The 23495-nt window shown below is 36.4% G+C and overlaps 1 protein-coding gene across 5 annotated transcripts in view; it reads left to right on the top strand.

The window, feature by feature from the left end:
* Positions 1-23495, top strand: part of ATE1 (arginyltransferase 1) — an 84494-nt gene that overhangs the window by 47792 nt on the left and 13207 nt on the right. For all 5 annotated transcript variants that reach the window (XM_069797133.1, XM_069797130.1, XM_069797131.1 and 2 more), the window contains one exon: positions 13416-13536. In XM_069797133.1, coding sequence (XP_069653234.1) covers positions 13416-13536 — 121 coding nt within the window. The remainder of the gene's footprint in view (positions 1-13415; positions 13537-23495) is intronic.

Here is a 23495-nt window from a genome sequence, read left to right as displayed (position 1 = left end):
ACCCTTGAATTACCAGGTTTTGGTATGATCAGGACTTAATGTAGTATATAGTATAGTTACTGATTCCAGCCCATTTGCCTTCAAACTTGTGTTCTTTTGTGAAGGTGATTATAAAGAAAACAATTTCCAAACATCTGGCATTAAGAGAAAACTGAAGTGTTGATGTTTCAGCTCAGAGACTTTGGGGATACATAACGTTAAACATGCAAGTAGACATTCGTGTACCTTTTAGTGGTAGTAATTCAGATGAAAGCATAATAGTGAATCTGTTCTAACCAACTATGAGAATACTGTTGAACTTGGGCAGTTTTACAGAGCTGCAAGCATGCACGTGTGCATTTATATTGCTAATAGATGCAAAAGCTGCATGCAGAATTACTGCTACAGAATTTGCTACTCTTATTTCATTTTGTTCCGTTTGGTGTAATGAAAATGGACTTACTTGACAAGAATTCCAGTTCTGTAAGTCTAATATTTTGTTTATAATTAAGGAGACAGAATTCATTAACAGAACAAGGAGTTTGAAAACGAGTCAATGCAAGAAGAACATGTTGAAAGGAGACAATTATTTTTACTGCATTATATCCTCAGGCAGTTGTTATTCCCTGCAAAATAGCTTAACAAAAGTTCAATACATCTCTCTATCTAGCCATATTTTCTCTGTCTTATTCCTACATTAGTGTTCCTATATTTGGGTTCTTTCCCCACTTTCTTATGTTTACTATGCTCCCAGAGGGACTGAGATGCATTGAAGCCCAGAAACTGGGGTGCTCTCAGTTTAGTATTTCTTCTGGCAACTAATGTGGCTACAGCCTGTGTTTGTTTCAAGTGTTAAGGAGGAGAAGATGAACGGAAGCTGGTATGGGCTGTGGTGGCAGTTCAGGTTCTGCTGTCTGCAGCATTGGGGTTTTTGGCTGGTTTTGGCTCTTTACAGTAGATGTTTGTGTGCGCTGTAGGGGAGGTGTGATGCCTGGCTGCTCTGCTTTATGCATTTCCAGTTTTGGAGACCACATACCATGTCTTCTATGGTGACAAAACTTAACACATTTTTGCAGTACAGATTTTTGTCTCGTTTTAAGACCGTTCCAGTGAGATCAGTAATGGCTTGAGTTCAGACGTGTGGTTTGTGAGCTCCACATGCTGAGATGGTCCCAAGGTGAAGTAGGATGGTCTCCTGCTGAGAACTGACTGCTCGGAGAGCACAGAGAGGCTTTGTTTACAAATTCTCTTCTCCCAGCAAACAAAGCAGGCTTGTTTAATAAACACTTAACAAACAAAATGGACCTACAATTAGAATGCTTATTTAATGAATGAAAATTTACTATGAAAATAAACATTTTTAGGGACAATAGAAGAAACTTCTTTTAAAGTGCAATTCTTTTGACAGTCCAACATTTTTGTACAGATACTTCTTGGTACTTCGTACAGATAGCTGTTGCTTTACTTGCTGTTAAGGTTTAAGTTCTAACACATGCTTGGAATACTGTGGTAAAGCGAGTCTTTTTATTTATTTATTCATTTTATAATCTGCAGATGTAAGGGAGACAAGTAGGTTTAGATTTTTTGGCAGAGGTGTGTTACTGTATCCTGATAATATAAATTGTAGTCACTTAGACACTGAAATTTATCATTGTCTTATTTTCTCCTTCAGATTTTTAGTCTGAATAACATTTTTGTGTGTGTTAAGGATGTGTTAACTTGAATTTCACAGTATTATTTAGTCACGATCCCGCAGAAATGAAGTTTTTACTAATAAGCTTTCCTGTGCTGTCCACTTTGTCCTACAACATTACTCTTTTCTACTATCCTAAGATTGTTGTTAACACCTATTTGTGTATAGGTACCACTGTTGTTGAAGTTGTTTCTTCAATATTGGGTTGTGTGTATTTCAGCATTGAATGACCAAAGGTAAATTATTTGGCTTTTACTATTGTTTTTTATTGTTGGGCTTGAAAAAACATGTCAAGTATACCATAAATTGATAGAAAGCCTTAAAGTTATAAATCTTGTACTGTTCTGAATCATCAATTCAGAATATTATTTCTTGTTTTTAAATGTATGAAAGCAAATAGAAATGAAAAATGCTGGAGTGGCAATTTTTAAAGTGACATTGTTTTTCAACATGATTTAGTGGCATAAATACTATAAATGCTTTTGAAAATTCCACATAGCATATCTTAATCTAAAGCCAACATCTAGCATCTGAATTCTTAATTAGGAGTATATTTCAACTTGTGAATATCACTGTTTCACAATTTGAAAAGCTGTCAATTAGTCTAGTATTTATTATGTCTTCAAAAATTCCACAGACTGAGTCAGTAGCTGGGCATGAAGGTGAAGTATGAAATTATTTATTCAGTATAAGGCTACCATCAGCCCAGACTTTCCTGGGTAGGTCTTATTTTCTTGCCCTCAGAGTCTTGTCTGGATAGATTTTTGGCAAGTTCATTGTGTTTCTAGCTGAGTTTTTGGAAACCCTATTAGATGCAGAAGTGGGACTTTGGGAAAGCCTAGTACAGAGGTAGTATTCCTGGTGGTGGTTTGATGGGTATAGGTGGTAAGGGAAAGATAGATCTGATGTGTAAGGCTGAGCAGAAGAAGGGGCACTGAGTAGCAAGTGCTAGCCTGTGCTCTGAGGGGCTCTTGGGTGGTTGAGTGGGATGAAGGGTTGAGTTTTGGAGCTGGGAGAAGAGAAGGTTTGGGGCACCAGGGAAAACTCTTTTAGGAGAGTTGTTGGAGAGACGCTAGGAAAGATGGGGAAAGCTTGGACACTGATGAGCACTGGTGCTTGCTGGGGAAAACAGCACAAGGTCTTGCAGGTAACCACAGAACACAATGGCTATAATGGGGAGTTTGATCTGAAGATAGACATACAGGCAAAGAGTTGTCAAAAGCATTAAAAATACAGAGAAATTAACGGACAGGAAGAAACGCAGGTTTCTGTGTGCCCTGTTGGTGCACAGTGAACAGTTTTATCCAGAAGCTGAGAATCTGCAGCTGGGTTAAGTTGCAAGAGCAGTGCATGTGTTATGCATGTATAAAAAGAGTAAATTGGAGACTTCATAGATACCTGAAAAGTAAATACTGTATCTTGCTGTAGAATATATCTGCTTTTCTCTTGTGTCGTCCTTTAGAATTACTGCTTTAAAAGATGAGAAAAAAACAAATTTGAGTTGAAGTGAGTCATATGAGTGAGGGTAGCAGGTTTAGCCCCTGTTTCCTTTTAATCATCACAAAAGATTAAAAAGTTAATTTGCATTGGTTTACTTTTTGGTACATCATAATTACAGTCAATGTTTTTAAAAAATAAAAAATTATGCACACTGCCCTCACACCTATTTCTGTTGTGCTGGTGGTTTAGTTCTGGTGAATGTTAACTTTCTGGTTCCCTGTGCAGTTGTACAGAAAAATGTTTTAAAATATGCTCACTTTCATTTAAATTCTATCAATTTAATTTTGTGTTTGGATTTTTTTTTTCAATTAAATAAACATGGTCTGTAGTGTTTTTACTTTGATAACTAGATAGTAGAAGCCTCTTTGACAGGGCATTGATTTAGCTTTCCTGTGGAGTATGTCTGTAGGCAGCTTAGATGAATGCTGTTCTTTTAGATATGACTCCAGCTAGTGAGGTATTAATGAATGTTTAAAGCTATTTGATATCGATGTGACAATTTTGTGTATGTAAGTGTAAAGTGTGAGTATGATATATTAGGCTGTGCATATTTTCCTGTGATTATTTCACTTTATGTTAAATGTAAGAAAATAAACTTAATACTAAATTTCATACATTTAATTTAATGAACTTAAAAAATACTGTCAGTTTATGGCAACTCTTCAAGAGAAAGATACAGGATCCACATGACTGAAACACTCACTACTTTTACTTTTTTTCTTTTTTTTTTCTTTTGCTTCTCACAGCTGCCAAAATAAACTTCTTTTGAGATAGACCTAAGTCAACATAGTTGGTGTGTCTCTAATGAAGCATTCCTCTTGAGGCCCCTACTTGGGTTTTATCTTCTTGTCATATTTTTTTTTTAATCTTTCTTTCCAAGTGTAATGATAGGGTCGTCTTAAGAATTTCTGCTGCAGATTTAAAGTAAACAAGTTCCATTTCAGTAATCAGACAATTTTTATTCCCCAAGACCTTTGTTTTTTGAAGTAAAAAGGCAACGTGTATTACATTTTTTTCCTGTAATATACTTGATATTTTTTTAAGTTGTTGAAAAATTGGCTGAAATTCAGAGAAGCTAGTATTCATCAAATGTACAAGCTTAACTCTTCTTTCTTATTATTTTCCACTCAAGCTTTCTCAAAAGTTGCTACTTTTTTTAGGATTCTTGAGTAGCTTCTCTATGGACAAGATGAATACTAGCTTTCAGCTTCAGAAGTATATCTGTGTGGTACCATCTTTAATTAGCTTGTTCCCAACCAGATTTTTAATGGCAATTTCCAGTAAATGTTAGCTGGTTTTATATATTTTATTTAAAATCACAAAATCATGTTTTCTCCTGTAAAATTTTTGAACATATGGCTGTTTTAAATTCATAAGGAATCTCAGTCTCTAAATGTGTACAAATAAACCTTGAATTAGGAACATTCTTTGGAATTTCAGTCTTGTGTTAATGTCACTATTCTGCCAGTTTAGTATCACTGATGCTAAATATTAGTAAACGAGAGAGATAAAATGGCAATAATTGAAGGTATGTAATGTTTTAATATTCTTGGTGGCAGTGTCTGGAATTCCAGCCAAAATGTACCGTAGAGTTTTCCTGTAAGTACCATCCCATGTCAGTATCTCATATTTTTGTATGCCAAACACAAAGTTTATGTAGCAACACTGAAAGCTAAACTTAGTTTCAGTAGTCTATTTTAATAAAATGCTATTGTGTACAGCATAGATTAGCAGATATAAACAAAAAAGAAATAATTTTTTAAAAAAAAAGAACCTTGGAAAACATAAAAAGGCAAAATAGATACATCGAAAGTTTGATGATGTAAAAGTACTTAGAAAACATGCTTAAAAAGTGACCCTGATTTTATGTAAGCTTTTTTGAGTAGCGATGTACTTGTAATATTTCTCTTTGTTTCTCAGTTTCGGGAGTTGTCTTCATATTTGTCTGTCATTTGGATATTATTATTTCAGCTTTGGCTAAACAGCCAGCCAACTTAAGGCAGTTCAGAATCCATAAATTTGCTGTTTCTGTCATCAAAAGTCTGGAACCCAGGGACAAATAGCTGTTGTAGGGTAAACAATACATCTTATTGGTCTTGAAGGGACCATTTTGTAATGTTTTGCACTGTTGTCTCAACAGTGTGAAACATCATATACACGGCAAATTCAGCCTAGTAGCATTCACTGTTTAGATTAAGCTTACTGAAATCTAAGAACAGCAAATGTAGAACCTGTATGTATGTATCTACCCATCTATCTTTCTTACTTGGAAAACAATGAGTGAGAACAGATGTGGGGTGGGAATAGGCACAGATATTTAATGGCTTGTGTCCAAGTTCAGAAATGTTACTGTACGCTAGGCATCCATTGGCTTGAGTAAATCTCAAAATGCAAAGAATATGAACATAAAAGACTAACAACTGCCCCCCTGCAAAAATTATCTTAAAATTATCTTTTTGTAAGTATTCATTTAAATATGTGTTTGTCTATCTAGTCATCAAAGAGATGTTAAAAGTATAGTTTTTATGATGTAATTCCTGAATGTATGGATTTTTTTCGTCTTTTGTACAAGCCTAATCGCTGGCTTTATTCCAGATATATTGGCTTTAATGTGGTGACTTCAGATAGAGTGGCTTTAGTTGCTTAGAATGAGCAATGGAAAAATCTCACTTACTGGTCTTTATAAATGAAAAACAATTCTTGGCAAGAAGTCTTGGAGGAGAGAGCAGTGCTTGAAAGTGGTTGACAGAGTATGCCCAGAGCTGTGCGTTATCTTCAGCTCTGGAGAGTTGCATCCCAAGCTGATAAAACAGAGATGATAAATGTCTGCTGTGCACACATCACTTCTGGAGCAGCCTTCCACGACAGTGAAGCGAAAGTCTCTTGAGCATAGTAATTACTGTTAACTTTTAAACTTGAAACCAGAATTATCTTGTTGATTAATATGGTGGTGTTAGAGACGATAATGGGATCTGTTTGAGTATGGTCATGGATATACGTTATCTCAAGCAGCACTTTGTTGGCTTCTTGGATCTTGCTGATGGTATATTTGTATATCAATGTGCAGCAGTTCATAGCTTGGATCTTGTGACATAAACATCCACAGCTTCCCTTAGCATGTTATACTCAACGAGTGGAGGGAAAGATAATGTTGGCGTATAAAGGAGGAAGAAGAGCTGGACAGAGTTAGAGACTAAAGGGGAAAGGAAAAAAAACCCCGAAACCTGTCCCAAATTTTCCCTTTTTTCCTCAATGGAAAGCAATTTTTTCTCTAGCAGTCCATGAGCCTTTTCAGACGCCTGTTGGCCATTTTCCAGTATCAAAAGCAAGCTAGAAAGTGTTAAATATTTCAGATGATTTTTATGAAAGAGGACAAGGTGAAAGCAGCTATTTAGAGTGTACACTGAGTTATGAAGATAGCAGAATCCAAACAATTCGGGAGATTCCTAGGAATAGCATGTGTTGGGTAAACAAAGAAATGATAATACTTTCCGAATGTATTTCGAGGGTGGGGGGGTGACGTATTTCTTTGTAAGTGCTTCTGTGCAGACCACCCTAGGCAAATAAAGTGCTGAGATTTACCTGAAATCTGAGTGGAATTTAAGATTAATTTATTTTAGGATATTGAGCATGAATCTTGGCTGTCTTCCTTTTTGTCTTTTACTCATTATCTTAATCTGTTTTACACTTACCTGAGATATTTTATTTACCTGAGAGACACTATGAAAACCTTCTGAAACACTAACATTTTTTTAGATTTAGTGGAGAACAGCTAAGTGTGAATATGTAGTCAATATTTGTAGGAAACTTTGTTTCCTACTAGTTGTAAGACATGTAGGAATCAAGTGCCACAACTATTTTCTCCTTGGAAACAGGTTATCGTTAGTTATTTCTGTTAATACGTTACATTGAATTGGAAAATAAACAGAGAAGAGGTGAAAGCTGGCAAATTATACCATTGCTTTGGTCAGTCAGTTTAAAGATTATTGGGGCACATTTATATGAAAATAGCAAAAAAAGTAATGTCATAACAAATTAGCTGACCTAAGTAAGTGTTGGTATACTTCTCCAAATACAACTTCAAATGATGTTTACATTTCACTTACGGGAAGCCAAACAATATAGGAGAATGTGGTTGTTTGAGATGTGTTGGGAACTGCGTTACAGCTCCCTGGCTGGCCTGTAGAATTCCCATTACACAGGTTTTGTGCCTGTGATAGTGTAACCAAAAGAATGAGAATCGGCACAGCTTTTTGAAGAGGAAGGACTAGCACTTCATATACTTCTCTGAAGTAGTTTGAGTTCTGTGAGCTACAAAATGAATTTTGGTTATTATTCATAACATCTTTTAAGGATTATAATGCATTATTCTTTATTAAAACAGAAAGGTGGCTAAGCGCTCAAGAATGCAGCTCTGGTTGGTTGCGTAATTAATTCAAAGTTTGCAGTTTGGAGAAAATAAGTTTGATACTGGCAGTGCAGTATCAGGCAGTCTGTGCACATGCAGCTGCGGACCACACGGTTAAATCCAGCTTGTTGTTACTTACTCATCGAGTTACCTACAAAGTACATATTGGCTGATTTAACGCCTCTTTGGTATATGCTTTCTCGTGTGCTGGATACTTTTTGATGATAAATCTGAAGTCTCCAGCCAGCTCTTATTGATAAATAAAGCTGCTTGCTTTATTCCGTATTTATTAATCTTAGGGGTTTTTTGTTTGTTTAAAAAGATAAACCAAAGCGACTATGAGGTGGGAGTGAATTTGTGTAGGTTGTTTTGGGGTGGGTTTTTTTTTTGTTGTTGTCTTTAAGTCTTTCAGGCTTTCCACAGATGGATCCCACGTGAGTGACTGCGGACGGTTGGAAGCACAGATTCCGATGTTACGCTCTTTGTCCCCCCCGGCACTGGCTCATTGCGCGGGTGCAGCGTGGCATGGTCCAACCTCCGTCTGTGAAAACACAGCAGTTAAAGTTACTTGCAAAGGACTCTCCTGGGGATCGATAAAGTCTATTTCTGTTTATGTAATGAAATCAGGGAGCAAGGGTCTGCTGTAGTACTTTGCTGATGGGATTCCAGAGGGGTTGTCTTTCAATGAAAAGACTGAATTTAATAAATCTGTAGTCTGGTGTGCTCTTTCTCGGGTGGTGCTGCCTTGCTCTAATGGATTGCTGTTGATAATTTGGGGTTACTTTGTTTACATAGTCTGAGAGCTTCTTTTTAAGCAGCTGGCTGGGAATGGAGATGAAGGCAGTCTTAATTCACTTTTAATAAAAGATCAATGGGTTTATTGTGAAAAAATAGAATACAGATGTAAACTGTACCTGATAAAAGAATTAAATGTGTGTTTAACCTTCCTATTTTGTTTTTTCAGTGCTACTGGTGCTTGACCTTCTTCGTTTTCGAGACTATTCTCTTTCTTCATAGTTTCACATTTTAAATTTTACTTAGGCTACAAAAACAAACTCCGCTGGTGTTTTTCATCTGAAGTGCTTACCAAATCCCTCAGATTTTACAAAATATTTAAAAAGTAATCTCGAGACTAAAGTCTCATTAAAACATTTGCCCTTCCTGTGGAACAAAAGTTCAGAGTAGTTCTGGTTGATTCTGACTTGGAAACTGTAAAACAAAAAATTTCATGGTGTGAAGTATTAATTTAGGCTTGGCAGCCTCACTGTAAAATTTATTTCCAGAAGCTTCCAATTAAAATGCAGCATGCTTAATAGTATAAGGGAAAGCACCTTAAAGACTCTTTCTTTTATATTATATGGGAGGAAAAATGCCCCAAACATTAGTGAGAATAAAATGTCTTGGAGGTATTTTTTTATGAGACAGTCACATTTATATTGCAATGAGTTGACTTGGTAGAAGAAACCACATACTCAGGAATTTCTTAGCTATGCTAATTTTCAGTATTGCTTTTTAATCAAGCCATTTGATAGATTAGTCAGATATTTATAAAGATGCAATTATTTTCTTTTGGTTTTCTTTATGTCTTTATTATACCTTGTGCTCTCCTGCTCCTTGAACAATGCAGTTTGGATGCGTTCCCCCTGTGGCCCTTTCCCGTTTCAAAGGAGAGAAAACAAAATTGGGAAGAGGACAGATTGACTAGGATAGTTATGTAAGAGGATGCGTTAAAGAATTTAGGTCCCTTCAGACTGATGGAGGTACCATATTTGTCTGTAACATCATAAGTTGCATGGTGATAAGGCAACGATTGTTCACTGCATTTCTGTAATAGAAGTAGGAATGGTCATCAAACAAAACTACAGTTTGCAGATTGAAGTAAATCAAAGCAGTTGTTTAGGATTCTTGAATGGCAAAACGCATTATTACTGAAGTTACTTGGTTGTGGAGGGATCTGTGCTGCAAACTGTTGGAGGTCAAGAGAATATTGGCAGAGTAACACTATATGGTTATACTGTTCTTTTGGTCTTCACTGAGTATTTCCTATCAATGGCAGTCAGAGATGGGATATTTGACTGTACCATGGACATCTGGTATGATCTGCAGTGGCTGTTATAACAGCTCAAAATGTGTTAATATTCTGCCTCAAGAAGGGTGTTTGTGGATGTCCATGAAAATTTTAAACAGCATCAAAAGTAATGAAATTTTAGGCAAACGCATTTTTTTATTTCCAAAAACATTTCAAAATAGCACATTTTATGTCTTGTTGGATATTTCTCAACAAAATGTAGGTGACAGACATATGGGCAGTTGTATATTGACAGAGCGCATTTCATCAGCAGGTGGTATTGGATTTAAGAAGCTGAAATGTAAGACAAGTGCTTAGGGATGGTCTGTAACATGATACATTTTGTTGAAAGTCTTGTAGTTAAGTATTCCCAAGATGGTCTGGACAGCATAAACAGTGCTACTGTGCAGGAGCTTTTATATTATGACATAAAAGAAAGCAAAATGTTTTCAGTTGTGGAATTTTACCATAGACAGAATTACTTCTGAAATGTGTGCTAATTTAATCTGAAGCCAAAGAGAAATGATTTTCAAAACCAGTTTTGCAAATCTGATGAAGTTCTACTGTGATAAATAGCTCTGCAGCAGTTCACTTCAGGAGATCCCCTTTCTATTTTGGATTTATGTTGTATGTATACTGCAAATCAGCAATATTAAGAATAAGAAGGAATATAAATAGTATGCTTAGAGGCAATTTTTTAGATGATGTAATCATTTTAGAGTGAATAATGAAATTTGAATATTTTTCTTGAAGTACAGGTGCTCCTGTACATGAGGCAGAATCTGGCTGGGTTCTCAGGTTCACATTTTTTCACAGTCCAGGAATAAGGAGAGAGAGGGAAAAAAAAAAAAGTGAGATGGATTCATAGTTGTTTATTTTCATATTGAGGTTTTAAATGTTTTTAAGAAAGTAAGTAAATTGAGAGTAAGTGCTTAGGGGAGGGGAGAAAAAAAAAGGCAAAAGCCCTTAGAAATTATTGCATTGATTTAAGAAATTCTGTGGATTCCCTTTTTAATTCTGTCAATACAGACACAGTGCCAATGCTGTTCATTGGGAAATTCGCCTCAGTATGTCTCTGTGTTCCCATTTCCTCCATGAAATGAGTCATGGGATATGGGTTTAACCAGTAGTGTAAATAAAATGCCTTTACGTGAGAAGTATCTTCTAGTATTTTTGGAAATACTTTTAGAAAGGGAGGATATTGAAGAGCATCAATGGCTTGTTTAATTTTTACCTCTAATTACATTGTGTGTTACTGGCCAGTGATGTCTCATCACCTCAGCCTCACATATCTTCAGGGAAGTTTAGTAACAAGAGTCTAAATTTGGGGGGAAGAAAACATCTAAAGGAGGTCACCTCAGAGCTATTTCTTTTTTCTCTTCTAGGTAGGGTATTTCGACACCCAAAATAAATACTGAATCTACAGTGATGGATCGGATAATCAATTTTTCCCATTACTGTTTTGCTCAGTACTAAAGAAACTCTTTTTTCTTATAACCAAACTAGTAATGCTGCAATGCAGTTAATTTTATACATCCCATTTTATGACAGAATATGACATTGTAGAATTAATTGGGAAATTTAGAATAGGGCTGCATAGTGATATGATTTTCACGTGTGGGATTCACAAATGTGATACATTTCAAGATGTAGGGGGGCAGTATCTTATAGGAAAACTGTAAGTGGTTGAGCAATCTTTACTTACAGCCACGAGTATACCCATGCTACTAGGAAAGACTAAATTGCCACCTTGTAATTTCTGTGCCTAAGCGACAGCTCTGAAAGATGGTTACTTGGCTATTTCTGCCTTCTTGGCCAGTTGAGAAAATGTCTTTAAATCAACAAGTAATTATGTTCTTTATTTATTTATTTATTTATTTTTTAAAATCTGACTGAAAAGGCTTATGTTTTTCCCCAAGTCCTTAAATTGTTTATCTGAGTAATGGTGACTAAAAGTGTTCTTTAAGCATTACTTTCACATACCTTTCAACTACTTCTGTTTAGATAGCGTAACATTTCAAAGTGGTTTATTTAATAATGTCATTTCCATTCTCTGGCTTTAGAGGATTTTATAAGGCCTTGTGGTTTAAGGTTCTGCATGGAAGTGGAGGGATATTGTTTTAATTTAATACAAAAATTTGCATTTAATTAAAAAAAACCCCACTAAACCAACAACAGTAGTTACAAGTCAATCATGAGTGTTTTTCAAATGAGAAAATCAGAGTCATATAGACCCATTTTGGAAAGATACATCAGGTATTTGACAAGGTTCAGCATGAAACTTGGTGGTTGTGGGGTTTTTTTGTGTTTGTTTTTTTTTTAAGTGGACAGTTATGGCTGTTTTTATCAGAGGTAATTTTTGTATTTCTTACTCAATAATTTACAGTTGATGGGAAATACATAATAAAAAAAGTTAATTCTCCTGTAAATATTGTGAAGAGTTGAACAGTAAGAGAATAAAAAGAATTGGGAATCTGCAAACATTCAAAAAATGGTTCTTCTCATTTTCCAAAATTGGGAGCTGCTGCATAAGGGTGTGTCTAAAAGAAGAATAGCAGAGCTTGTGAATGTAACTTTTAAAAATGTGTAAAAAATAGACTGTAGTCACAGTAAATATCTATGTCCTTTCCCAAACATTGGGCAGCTTCATTCAAGGCCAGTTTGCCTTTTTTTGTAGTAGATGTTAGAAAAAAAATCAACTTCATATCAAGGTGATCATCTTCATTACTTATTTAAAGTAATTGATATGAAGAACTCTTAATTGTACCAACTGCAGTGTGACTTCATACAATGCTGTCTTTTAACTGTTGCCTCAAGACCTGTATAATTGAGATCCTTAAACTTTTTCATTCTATTTACTGTATGTCTGTTTTTCAAGCTGATAATGTGAAATAAATTTTCAGCTTAAAAATCAATTTGATATTGCTACCATATGGCTCTGAATGTTGAGACGGTATGGATTAAGTGAATAATAGCTCAAAGATAGATTTTTTACTTAAGTTATAAGCCCGTGAATAATCTTATTTTAAATCAAATGACTATCTGATTAGAGGAGATTATTATTGCTGAGGTGGTGATTTTCTGCATAGCTGAAGGGAAAATAATTATGGCTGTTTAGTTTCTGGGAATGTCTGCAAAGAATATCTCTTTAATAAATCAACAAAAAGTGGTAGCATTTCACTATTCATTACCTGTAAGCTATTCCAGGAAAAACTCCATGAATTAAAAAGAAAATGTTACTATTTAAGTACCAATGAACAAAATGCTCCATCACTAATGCGATAAAAATAGCATCCTGCTTACTGTTAAGTGGGTTTTTTTTCTATTAGATTATTTTTGGTCTCCATTATTTGCTAGAATTACCAACACTTGAGACGAGCTGCTTTTGGAGGTGCTGAGTTTTTTAGTGTCGGCACCAGCTCAGCAGAACTCTAGAGGATAACTCAAACACAGAGTTTCAGTGAGCAAAGCCAAAACTTTTCTAGTTCATCTTGGATACTGTAAAAATGTGGTATGTTAATTTTACATTTTCTTCAAGTGCCAAGGTTAAGTTTGTATTAATTTCAGCACCATCTCAGGAATAAGGAAGTAAGCCTGTGATTTCAATGAAGCTGTTTCTGACTCATTTGGCATAGATTAGATTAAAACTATTCCTTGTTCATAGGAAAAATCTGGGAAGATGTAGCCAGAGTGTTCTTGTGCAACTGATATGACTACTCTCTTTTTCTTTTCTTCTTTTTTTTTTTTTTTTCTTTTCTTCTTTCTAGGGTCAGTACAGGCCCTCTGACTTGTTGTGTCCAGAGACATATGTCTGGACACCTATTGAGCAATGTCTACCGCTGCTTGAGCACTCAAAATACTGTCGATTCAACCAGGACGTAAAAGCAGGTAAGTTTACAAGTAATTATGGGCCTATAAATTGTCTGCCTTGTTTTTATAAGGTATTGGTATCATCTGCTGCTGAAGCATTATGGAAATCTTATCTGTAAACGATAAAAAGTGTAAAATTCACAACTCCTCCAGCAAGCATTAGCAAATAGAGAGTTGTATCTTTTAACATGAAATAAGCAATACAAACTTTAAGTACATTCTGTTTTACAGACTATATGTAGTTCAAATTTAACACACATTGCTACTTTTCAGATAATGATATTTGTTATTCTGTGCATGAACAAAACTGATCAAATAATTGTTCCTCCCTTACATTCCAGTCAGATGAATGCATAAAGAAAGGAAATTAGAATCAATACAGGAAAGGGAATGAAAGGGCTGGAGAAGCTTAAAGGCATCAAGTGCTTTTGTTAAGAAACAAACTGGCAGATTTAATTTAACAATCTGTCAGTGAATTTGAAGAATACAATGAACAGCAGAAACACCTTAAACATCGTGAAGTAGATGGGACATATTTTTACATTCTGTAAAATAGGTACTTAGTGATATGCCAGCATAGAGTGGTTGAAAATATTACTGACCAGAACATAATACAGCAATGATACTGTAAAAGAATGCAATCAAATGGAAAAAAATACATATACTTGCTTTAGCTACTGACTCTGTTGGCCGATTGCAGGCCTTAAGGGAGCTGTGTTAGAGAATGCTTGGTGTGGTGCTTGGGTAGAAAGGAAAAACTGATTAACTTTTTTTATGAATTGCAAAATGCTGGATATTCTGCTCTTGAAATTTTCTCTTTCTCCACTGAAAAACAATTGAGAAAGGTTGTGGTATTATTCAGAGATGTCCGTGATTAAGCTCAAGAATACATAACACTACGGTCCGTTTCTAGCCATCAAAATACAAATTTACCTGTCTGTGAGTTTGAGTAGTCTTCAACAGCTGCTTCTTTCTTTTTACTTTTCATGGCTGTGGTTTAATACAATTTTCATTCACTAGCTGGTTAACTGTTAACTGTTGGAAGGGCAGGATGTAGATAAATGAAAGGAATTTGAAGAGAGATGACCACTTAAGCAAGATTGTAAGCTTCTGGAAAAGCCACTTGAGTTCCTTGCTTTTCCTCATCCTGTGCATGTTACCATTTATGCTGTGACTTGGTTGCTCAACTGGACATTAAGATAGTAATTATTAAGCACTACAGTAATGAGGTTTAAATAACTTTCTAGATATAGATAATGATTAAAAAGTTTTAGTAGCAGAATTACTACCTTAAGTGTTCTGTGCAAATAGAGAATGTTCTTTAGGGATTGTGTAGGTAGCCGTGCAGTGGGGTGGGAAGTAGACTGGGGAGCATGCTTGGATGCTCTTTGAAAAGAGTATTTATCACCATGGGAAACGCTCAATGTGTGAGAGATTTAAATGGGCAGCCCATCATGTCTTCATCAACTAGAATCATCGTTAGATTGGTGAGAGGAAATTGGAAAAAAATTACAAAGGTAGGAGGAAGAAGGGAAATGGTTTGGGAGGCCAGCGGTGTTCAAGATACTCTTGTTGTTTGGAAAGAAAAGAGTGCATTCATTTAAGTGCAAAAATGACAACTAAACTGCTGCCTTTGAAGGTGTTAGCCCTGTACAAGCAAAGGGGCATCATCCTCTCAATTCTGTGAAATTCCTGTGGCATACCATGCATTTGGAAACTCCAGGATATAAAACTTTGCATCATTATCAGCACAGAATATCTCACTCCAGACACTACTGGAACTGTGACTTATGTCCTGTGGTTTAAGGAAATTAAAACATAGCTACACGTTGAAATGAACTGGACCTGCTGTGAGCTTATAGTCATTTGAGGTTTAAGTAGTTGCTAGCTCTAAGGAAGCTATTTCTCAACAGTAAAATCAGTTTTCCTTCTTACTTCTTTACTCTCTACAATAGTCAGTAGTATGAGTTTAATGAAGTTACAGTGTATTTTAAAAAGAGCAATAGGAATGATTGTGTGCTTTATTCCTTTCGAATCAGCTTTCTATAATACTGCCCATAATGATGTCAGTTAAGTAGGTCATGATTTATCAGGAGTGGGACTTCGGACGTAGAAACTGAGGGCAGTAACCAGATCCAGTAAACAACTGGGAGAAATAGTGCTACTTGCATTGCTGCCTGGGGCAATAAAACAGTCACTGCAAATGGTCATCTTTTAATAATGTCTGTAATGTCAGAAAGTTTCTGAAACATTACCTCACACTAGTTTGTTCATCATGTTTGGCAATTTTTGAACTTCTGTTCCGTCTCTTTAAAAAAATTAAAAATTTGCCTAATAAATTTACCAGTTGCAGGTTATGAAAATGCATTATAGAACAGCAGCGAATGCTACTTCAGGAGAGGGTGCTATGCACTGTGACCTTCCAAGTCTCTGCAATATGAAAAGGATTTCTGACTATTCATATGCATTACATTGCAGCCCTCCTTCCTATAATCAGATTTATTTTTTCTTCTCTGAAAAAAAAAGAAAAAGGAGATGCTTACAAAAAGTAGCAATTTTTTTCTAAAGTATCAGCAAATATTAATTGATATTTGCAGAGAATTTTTGCCTGTTTTGCATTATGTGGTTGTCCCGAGCTTGAGCATTTTCAAATGGTTTTAAAGTGTATTGTTTTCCATCCCTGTCTCCTCTGACGTCTAATACTTCTGTTAACAGTTGGAGAATAAAGAAGAGAGGACAGAGAAACTATTAAAGTTCTTAACTCTTTATACCACAGAGATAAGTCTAAAAAAGTGTCTAACAGTTAATAACTTTAAAAAGCAATCATAGGAACCATGATAACTTTTTATTGTTTAGAATGGCAAATCATGGGTGCCTGATGTTTGAAATAGGTCCAAGTCTTTATTACTTCTGGCCAGTGTAATGAGATTCGACCTTACTTAACCTCAAAACACTCCAGTCATACAGAGACAACGAGGAGGTCTTGTGCCAGCTCAAATTTGATCCTTAAATAAACTGCTAGTAGGCTCTTTATGTGCAGTTCTTAACATGTATTGAAAAACATCAGTTACTTCGGAAAAAAAAAATTGCATAGCATCACTCAGCATTCATGGATGAAAGGTTATGTTTGTCAGGCATTCTTGCTTTTATAAATTACCAGTTTTGCTTAAATTACTCATGCCTCAGGACAGATTTTTCATTTCTGTTGTCTGTTCAATTGGAAAAATTTGCAAGACCTGCATGGCGCCATCTTATAAATACGAGGTTTATTAGCATTCTGATGTGTTTATTATTAACCAGTGGTCAGTCATTTACTTACAAATAAATAAGCAGTTAGTGAGGTAGGGCAGTAATAGAGGCTTTGGATATTGATGCATTCTGAAAATTGAGATAGTGCTGAACTTCATTTAACAGGCCATTAGCTGTAAGTACAGGTGGAGTTATGTTAAAGAAACAAGAAGTTAATTAAAAGATCGCTCTGCAGATAAGTACTTGTCAGTGACTTTGACAACATATCAAAACTGATGAGCAAAATTCAGTCACATGATAGCATCTGCTGAAATATACCTGGGCATAGACTGTCTGTCACACTAGTTAACTTCTCCTCTCAAAACCAGTCTTCAGGGTTTTATTTCGTTGGTAGTACTTTCATTAACAGCTTTGCCCATGGAACAAATGCAGTATGAAAAGAATTACAAATGCTTTACTTGGTATCTTGGCAATACTTTTATCCTTCCACTTTCCCTTTTTCTGAGACTAACCCAATGACGTGTCTTTTTTTTCTAACATCTGTTGAGATTTTCAGTTTGTTGCTCCTGAGAGAGAAGCCTGTGAAAAATATCTTCATGAAGTAAAATCTTTATGAAAATCTGCTTTTGAGATGGTAATTAAATTAGTGGGAAACTTCAAATCTTTCTTCCCATCAGCAGTGGACTGTCAACACCTTTAAGAAGCAACTTCAGATAAGGGCAGATTCAATCCCAATCTAAAGTTGTGGCTTTAAAGACTTCGTAGTTTTCTAGCCTCCTGACTGGGTCATGTAATGTGGGGTGTACCTCGTGCCAACCAGGGTGAACAGGGTGCTGTTACCAAGTGAAAAAGCTATGCTTGGTCTGAATTGGTAGGCATGGCCCACAGCAATCTTGGTGGTGCAAGCTGCTCCCCACCTTCCTGTGTCAGCTGCTTTGAGCAGAAGCTTTGAGTAGTGCAGATCAAAAGGGTCTTTAGTGCTTTTCTTTTTTCTTGACTGATTTGTTTGCTGAAGCTGATAAATTGGCTAAGCTAATACACATCTGTTCAACTTCCTGTATATCTAATAATAGAGTGAAATCAAAATGGAATCAAGTGGAATACATTAATTAAAATGAAAGTACTTTCTCTAGCGTTGAAAAATACACATAACAAAGGCATACATAGACTCCTCTGTGTTGTCTTTGTGTGTTCTTGGAGACAAGACACTCTTTGCTCCAGAGAGTACAGTCTAAAACAAACCACGATGTATGCAAAAGGATGGTATAAAGAAACAGAGAAGCACTTCTGGTTTGTCTGGTCAATTATAAAATAGATTATAGTCTATTAATAGACTAAATAGTAATAGGCTAAACTGTATGGGGTTTTTTTGTTTGTAAACATCACAGTGGAGAAGAGTTTTGAAGAAGAATCTAAGGAAGTACATTAGTTATCTTTTAGAGTTTCTGGAGAAATCTTTCACAGCATGAGAGGTATAGGAGAAATGAAGAATAGGGGGAGACACAAAGGAGTTTCCTTCAAAAACAGGTAAACTGGTCTGGGACATCAGATCCCATAGTCAGAGGTAGAGCTCACATTACTGCCTGCAGGTGCTAGGAATGAATATGGGAGTGAAACAGACTCTGGAAAGCTTTAGAAGTGAGGTCTGTCTGATGTGATCAGGGTAGCTGGTAGAAACATGCGTGGAAAGATGGGGAAGTAAATTTTGTGGTAGTTCATGTAGGTAGAATGGTAAGAAGAAGGACTTGACAAGAACAGAAGAAAGCTGTAATGGTGGGATTAAAACTTGAAAATCTAGACAGGTATTTGTAGAGATGAATAAGAGAGGCTGTTTTTTAGATACACTGTGTAGAAAGAAACTAGATCTGAAAACCTGAAGACATTACGAAGCCAAAGTCATATGCCAGCAGAAATTTGCCAGTGCCTAACAATTCAGCAAGCACCTTCCTCTCATTGTTCTTGATGCAGACCAGACTTTGCATCTGCCATCTCCACACAGCAATAAGGACCTTGCTTCTTCCAGCAGAGGAGTGGAAGTCCTTAGAAAAATTTAGGCTTTAGACTGTTTCCAGCTGGTCTGAGCCAAAATGACGATAGGCATTGGAATCAAAAGAAGATAATTTGTCTTTTCTGTGCTTTTCAATGATCTGTCTGCAGCCACCCAGGAACTGGTGAGGCTATGTCTACACAAAAGACAGATGTTGAAATCCAGAAAGTCTTATAAATTGCCTCATGTTCACATACAAGTCTTAACCATCTGAAACTCCCCCCACCCTCCCTCCCCAGACCAAAACAACATTAAAATCAGCGCCTGAACTGTCCTTTCCAGGATTATTAGTCCAAGGATCAATGCCAGAGTCCTAGGACAGTACACATATCTATGCAGAGGTCAGAATTTGAAGTGAGAGGTCTCACTTCAGGCTCACAAGAATCACTCTGTAATAACTCCCATTCCATGTATTACCTTATGAACAGAGTTATGATACCAGATCACTAGTTTTTGAGTTACTGAACTAAAGAAAATTACTTAAGATTTCCAGTTGACTTCTATAGTAGTCTTCTAATGTTTATTGCAAGTTTTTACCAGATTTTTAAAACTTCTAGGAATACAAGCTGAAAAAACTTTTTTTTTTCTTCAGAAATACATCTTTCTCACATATTGCAGAACTAACTCCATTTTCTTTGCTACATACAAAATGAAAATTTTCACAGCTTTGCGGCATTGTTATTCTGCTGCACCTAGTAAGCTAGAGTAGTAAAAAGCAAACAATATTCCCAGTATTTAATAACTTCTGAATCCTCTTATTAGTGTCATGATTATGCATCTTAATGCTTCTTGGAAGAAACTGAAGGTTATGAGTTCTAGTAAATCGTGGTGAGTTGACCCTGGCTGGATGCCAGGTGCCCACCAAAAGCCGCTCTGTCACTGCCCTCCTCAGCTGGACAGGGGAGAGACAATATAATGAAAGGCTCATGGGTTGAGATAAGGACAGGGAGACATCACTCACCAATTACCGTCATGGGCAAAACAGACTGAACTTGGGAAAATTAATTTAATTTTATTACCAATCAAATCAGAGTAGGATAACAAAAAATAAAATCAAATCTTAAAAAACTTTTCCCCCACCCCTCCCTTCTTCCCAGGCACAGCTTCACTCCCAAATTCTCCATCTCCTCCCCCCCAGCAGCGCAGGGGGACGGGGAATGGGGGCTGGGGTCAGTTCATCACACGTTGTCTCTGCTGCTCCTTCCTCCTCCTCAGGGGGAGGACTCCTCACTCTTCCCCTGCTCCGGCGTGGGGTCCTCCCCAGGCTGCAGGTGGAGATCTGCTCCCCTGTGGACCTCCCTGGGCTGCAGGGGGACAGCCTGCCTCACCGTGGTCTTCCCCACGGGCTGCAGGGGAATCTCTGCTCCGGCGCTTGGAGCATCTCCTGCCCCTCCTTCTGCACTGACCTGGGGGGCTGCAGGGCTGGGGCTCTCAGCGGCTGTTGTTTCTGTTGCACAGATTTTTTTTCCCCTTCTTAAATCTGTTCTCCCAGAGGCACTACCTCTGTCACTGGTGGGCTCAGCCTTGGCCAGCAGCGGTGGGTCCGTCTTGGAGCCGGCTGGCATTGGCTCTGTCGGACACGGGGGAAGCTTCCAGCAGCTGCTTACAGCAGCCATCTCTGTAGCCCCTCTGCTACCAAAACCTTGCCACGCCAGCCCAATACATAAATAAAACTTAGAATTCTTACCCAGAAATCTGCAGGCTTGGGCAGTTATATTAAACTGTGTTTCTTTTAGAAATAGATTTGTGTGTATGATGCTTTGACTAGAAAAATGTCGCAACTATTTCAATAATCTTGATTTTTAGTGCTGTGTTTTTCAGAACATTTAATTTCATGTACAATTTAGATACTATTATTTGCTAATAAAAAGGATGTATTTCAAACATTTTACATTTATTGTGAATGTGAATGCAAGTATTTTGTTGATTTTTTTTTTTTTCTTTTTCTCCCATCAAGTACAGAGGCTGTTTAATTTTAAGATATATTTTTAAAATATAGTGTATTAGCATGATACTGGTCTTATTTCTCCTCCCCCTCACAACAGAAAAGCCATGATTACATATTGGCATCCATAAAGTGAACTACGGTTGCCATTTGGTCATGTCTGATAGTTTAGATCCCTGGCAAAGTGATGTATATGTGTAGTGGTGCATCTTTGAATCTAGTCGGATGGATTAATGCAAAAGACAGTAAACATTAATGTTTATAAGGGTAGTGTGATGTGGCTTAATGTTTATAAGCATAAATGCACTGAACTTCTTGAGACGATGAAAATGTAGTCACAAAACTATCACAGATGGAAGACATTAAACAAATTGTTTAGAACTGTGCAATCATCTGATTAGGGAGAAATTGCTGGTCTGCTGTGAAAAAACTGCTGTTTATAATTTTTTAAGGATACAGTGTTGTGTACTTTGGAGAGTTAGAAAACAGCTCAAATTCTGATAGATCATGTACTAAATTCTTCTAAAGAACTAACTTTCCACTATCTTATCAGAGCTATAGGTAATAAATTTGAATTCTATAATCAAGAATAAGGCAGTTATTTCTAGCAGCTCCTCTAGAAGAAACACATCTTACAAGTTTGTATCTGTTTCTAATTAAGTTTATAAACACTTAGAATCATCAGAATGCATATTTCTAAATCCAGTGTGATCCCTGAGCATACAAGATATTTAAACAATGAAGATAGTGCAAATAAGGTGTAGCCAGGCAAATTTTTCCCTCACTTTTCAGTATATTTGGATTAAATTGAAATGACTGGCATGGGGTTTTAGCCTCGGATGCAAAAATATGCTCAAATTTTCCAGTACTTCTGTAATTAAAAAGGTAATGTTGTTAACTTAATTTGTGGGTCCTAAACAACTGCACTGCATAAATTGGCTTGTGGGTTAGAAATTACACTGAATCATCAGCCCTGCCATGGAGTCTCCCAAAACAATCAATTGCAAAGACAGAAAGGTCTTTAAACCGCGATTTGAAGTATGGTCATAATATGAACTCCATTTTGTGTTGTTCTAGCAAATCTCAAACTTTGCTAAATATATGTGATTTAAAATTTTGTATTTATTGATGTTCTAAATATATCTGCTTCTGACATACATGTAGCAGAGTAAACCAATGTCCCTCAAGAAGCACCATTGCCTGACTTCTAGTGTAGTTCATGAAACATTTGGCTTGGACTGCAGAATTCCAAAAAATATGTGTTAATCCAACATGACCATCACAGAAGTTGTGTAACGAACAGATGTATTTTGAAATTACATATTTTTTTGAGGACTTTGCTTGAAAAATAAAGATATCCTGGCATACTTTACTTCTCCTCACATTGAAGAGATGAATCTTATATGCTTGTGTGCTCAAAGTACTCCTTCACCATTTGAATGTTGTGACATTTAATTCTCTGGCACAATAATTCTGGGGTTTTTTGTGACTGGACCACAAGTGAACTCATTAGTTCGTAAAGATTCAGGGGAATGCGGGGAAGGGCAAGGACTGCCAAATTCTGTAGGAATTATTTTCCATACTCAGAAGGTGTTAGAAACACAAGAACAGAAATTAAAAATTAAATAATGTGGGATAAGTAGAGAGATCATGCAGATTTATTTCATGCCAAGGATAACTAGCATATGGGATTAGTTCCAAAATGTGATAAAAGTTAAAAGCTGTAATTAGGTGCAGATACAGAGCAGCTGTGGAAGTGACACCACAGGCATGTGCTGAGTCCCAGCGCAGCCACACGCTACCAGTCACCACGGCAAACTTTTTCCAGGGTCAGACTTTTTGTAATGATCCTCAGTGCCTCAGAACATGTTTACTCTCTGCTCGGGTGACATCATCCCGACTTCTTACGTGGAACATAATTTGATTCCATGTTTTAATTAATTTAGCCTGTGAACTGATTGCTGTAATCTGATTTATTTAGCTGATAAGCTACTGCCAATTGCTTCAGTTTTGCCTATTTCGTGGAAATGCTTGCATTTGTAATTCTCAGCTTGACTCTTGTATTTGTTTTTTTTTCCTCCTCATATATCAAACTTAAGAAACACTTTGCTTTGCCCTCTTTTTGAAAGATCCTCTTAGTGCTTTCTGCCATTTTAACTTCTATACAGTTCAAATATTTTAATAGTCTTTAACTTTTTTACTCTTTGAGATTTTTTCCTGTTTCTGTCCCATTTTTTTTTTGCTGTAACTCCCTAAAGCATAATCCTGTAACTTTTGTCTTTCGTACTATCTTTTATTCCATTGGTTTTACTGTCATTGTAAGCTTGGGGCTCAGTACTATGTTTTGCTGTTGGCTTGAAGTGTCATTAAATCCTGTGACTAAAAGTCCCTGGAAGTCTGGTTGAAAGTGGAAGTGCCTCCTGGGAAGCCTTCTTGTGGAAGTCTGAAGTCCTCATTAGTTCTCCTTTGCTATCAGCTGGCTTGGGGTCAGTCCCATGGGAAGATTTTGCTTCAGAAAAAGAAACAAAGCTACCAACATTTTTTATTCTTTCATAAATGTGACGAAAATAATTATATGGAAATATATTTATAACATAGAATTTAAAAAAAATCCAGAATTACTAAAATTCCCTTTATTTTAATTAATATTTCTATCTCAGCCACAAAAATATTTTTAATTCCCTGGAAACACGGTTATGATCCAGCGGGTGATGATGGCCTATGAAAGTTAGGAAG

This window comes from Haliaeetus albicilla, chromosome 11 (genome assembly GCF_947461875.1).
Source record: "Haliaeetus albicilla chromosome 11, bHalAlb1.1, whole genome shotgun sequence".
NCBI lineage: Eukaryota > Metazoa > Chordata > Aves > Accipitriformes > Accipitridae > Haliaeetus > Haliaeetus albicilla.
This window is presented reverse-complemented; position numbering and strand designations above follow the sequence as displayed.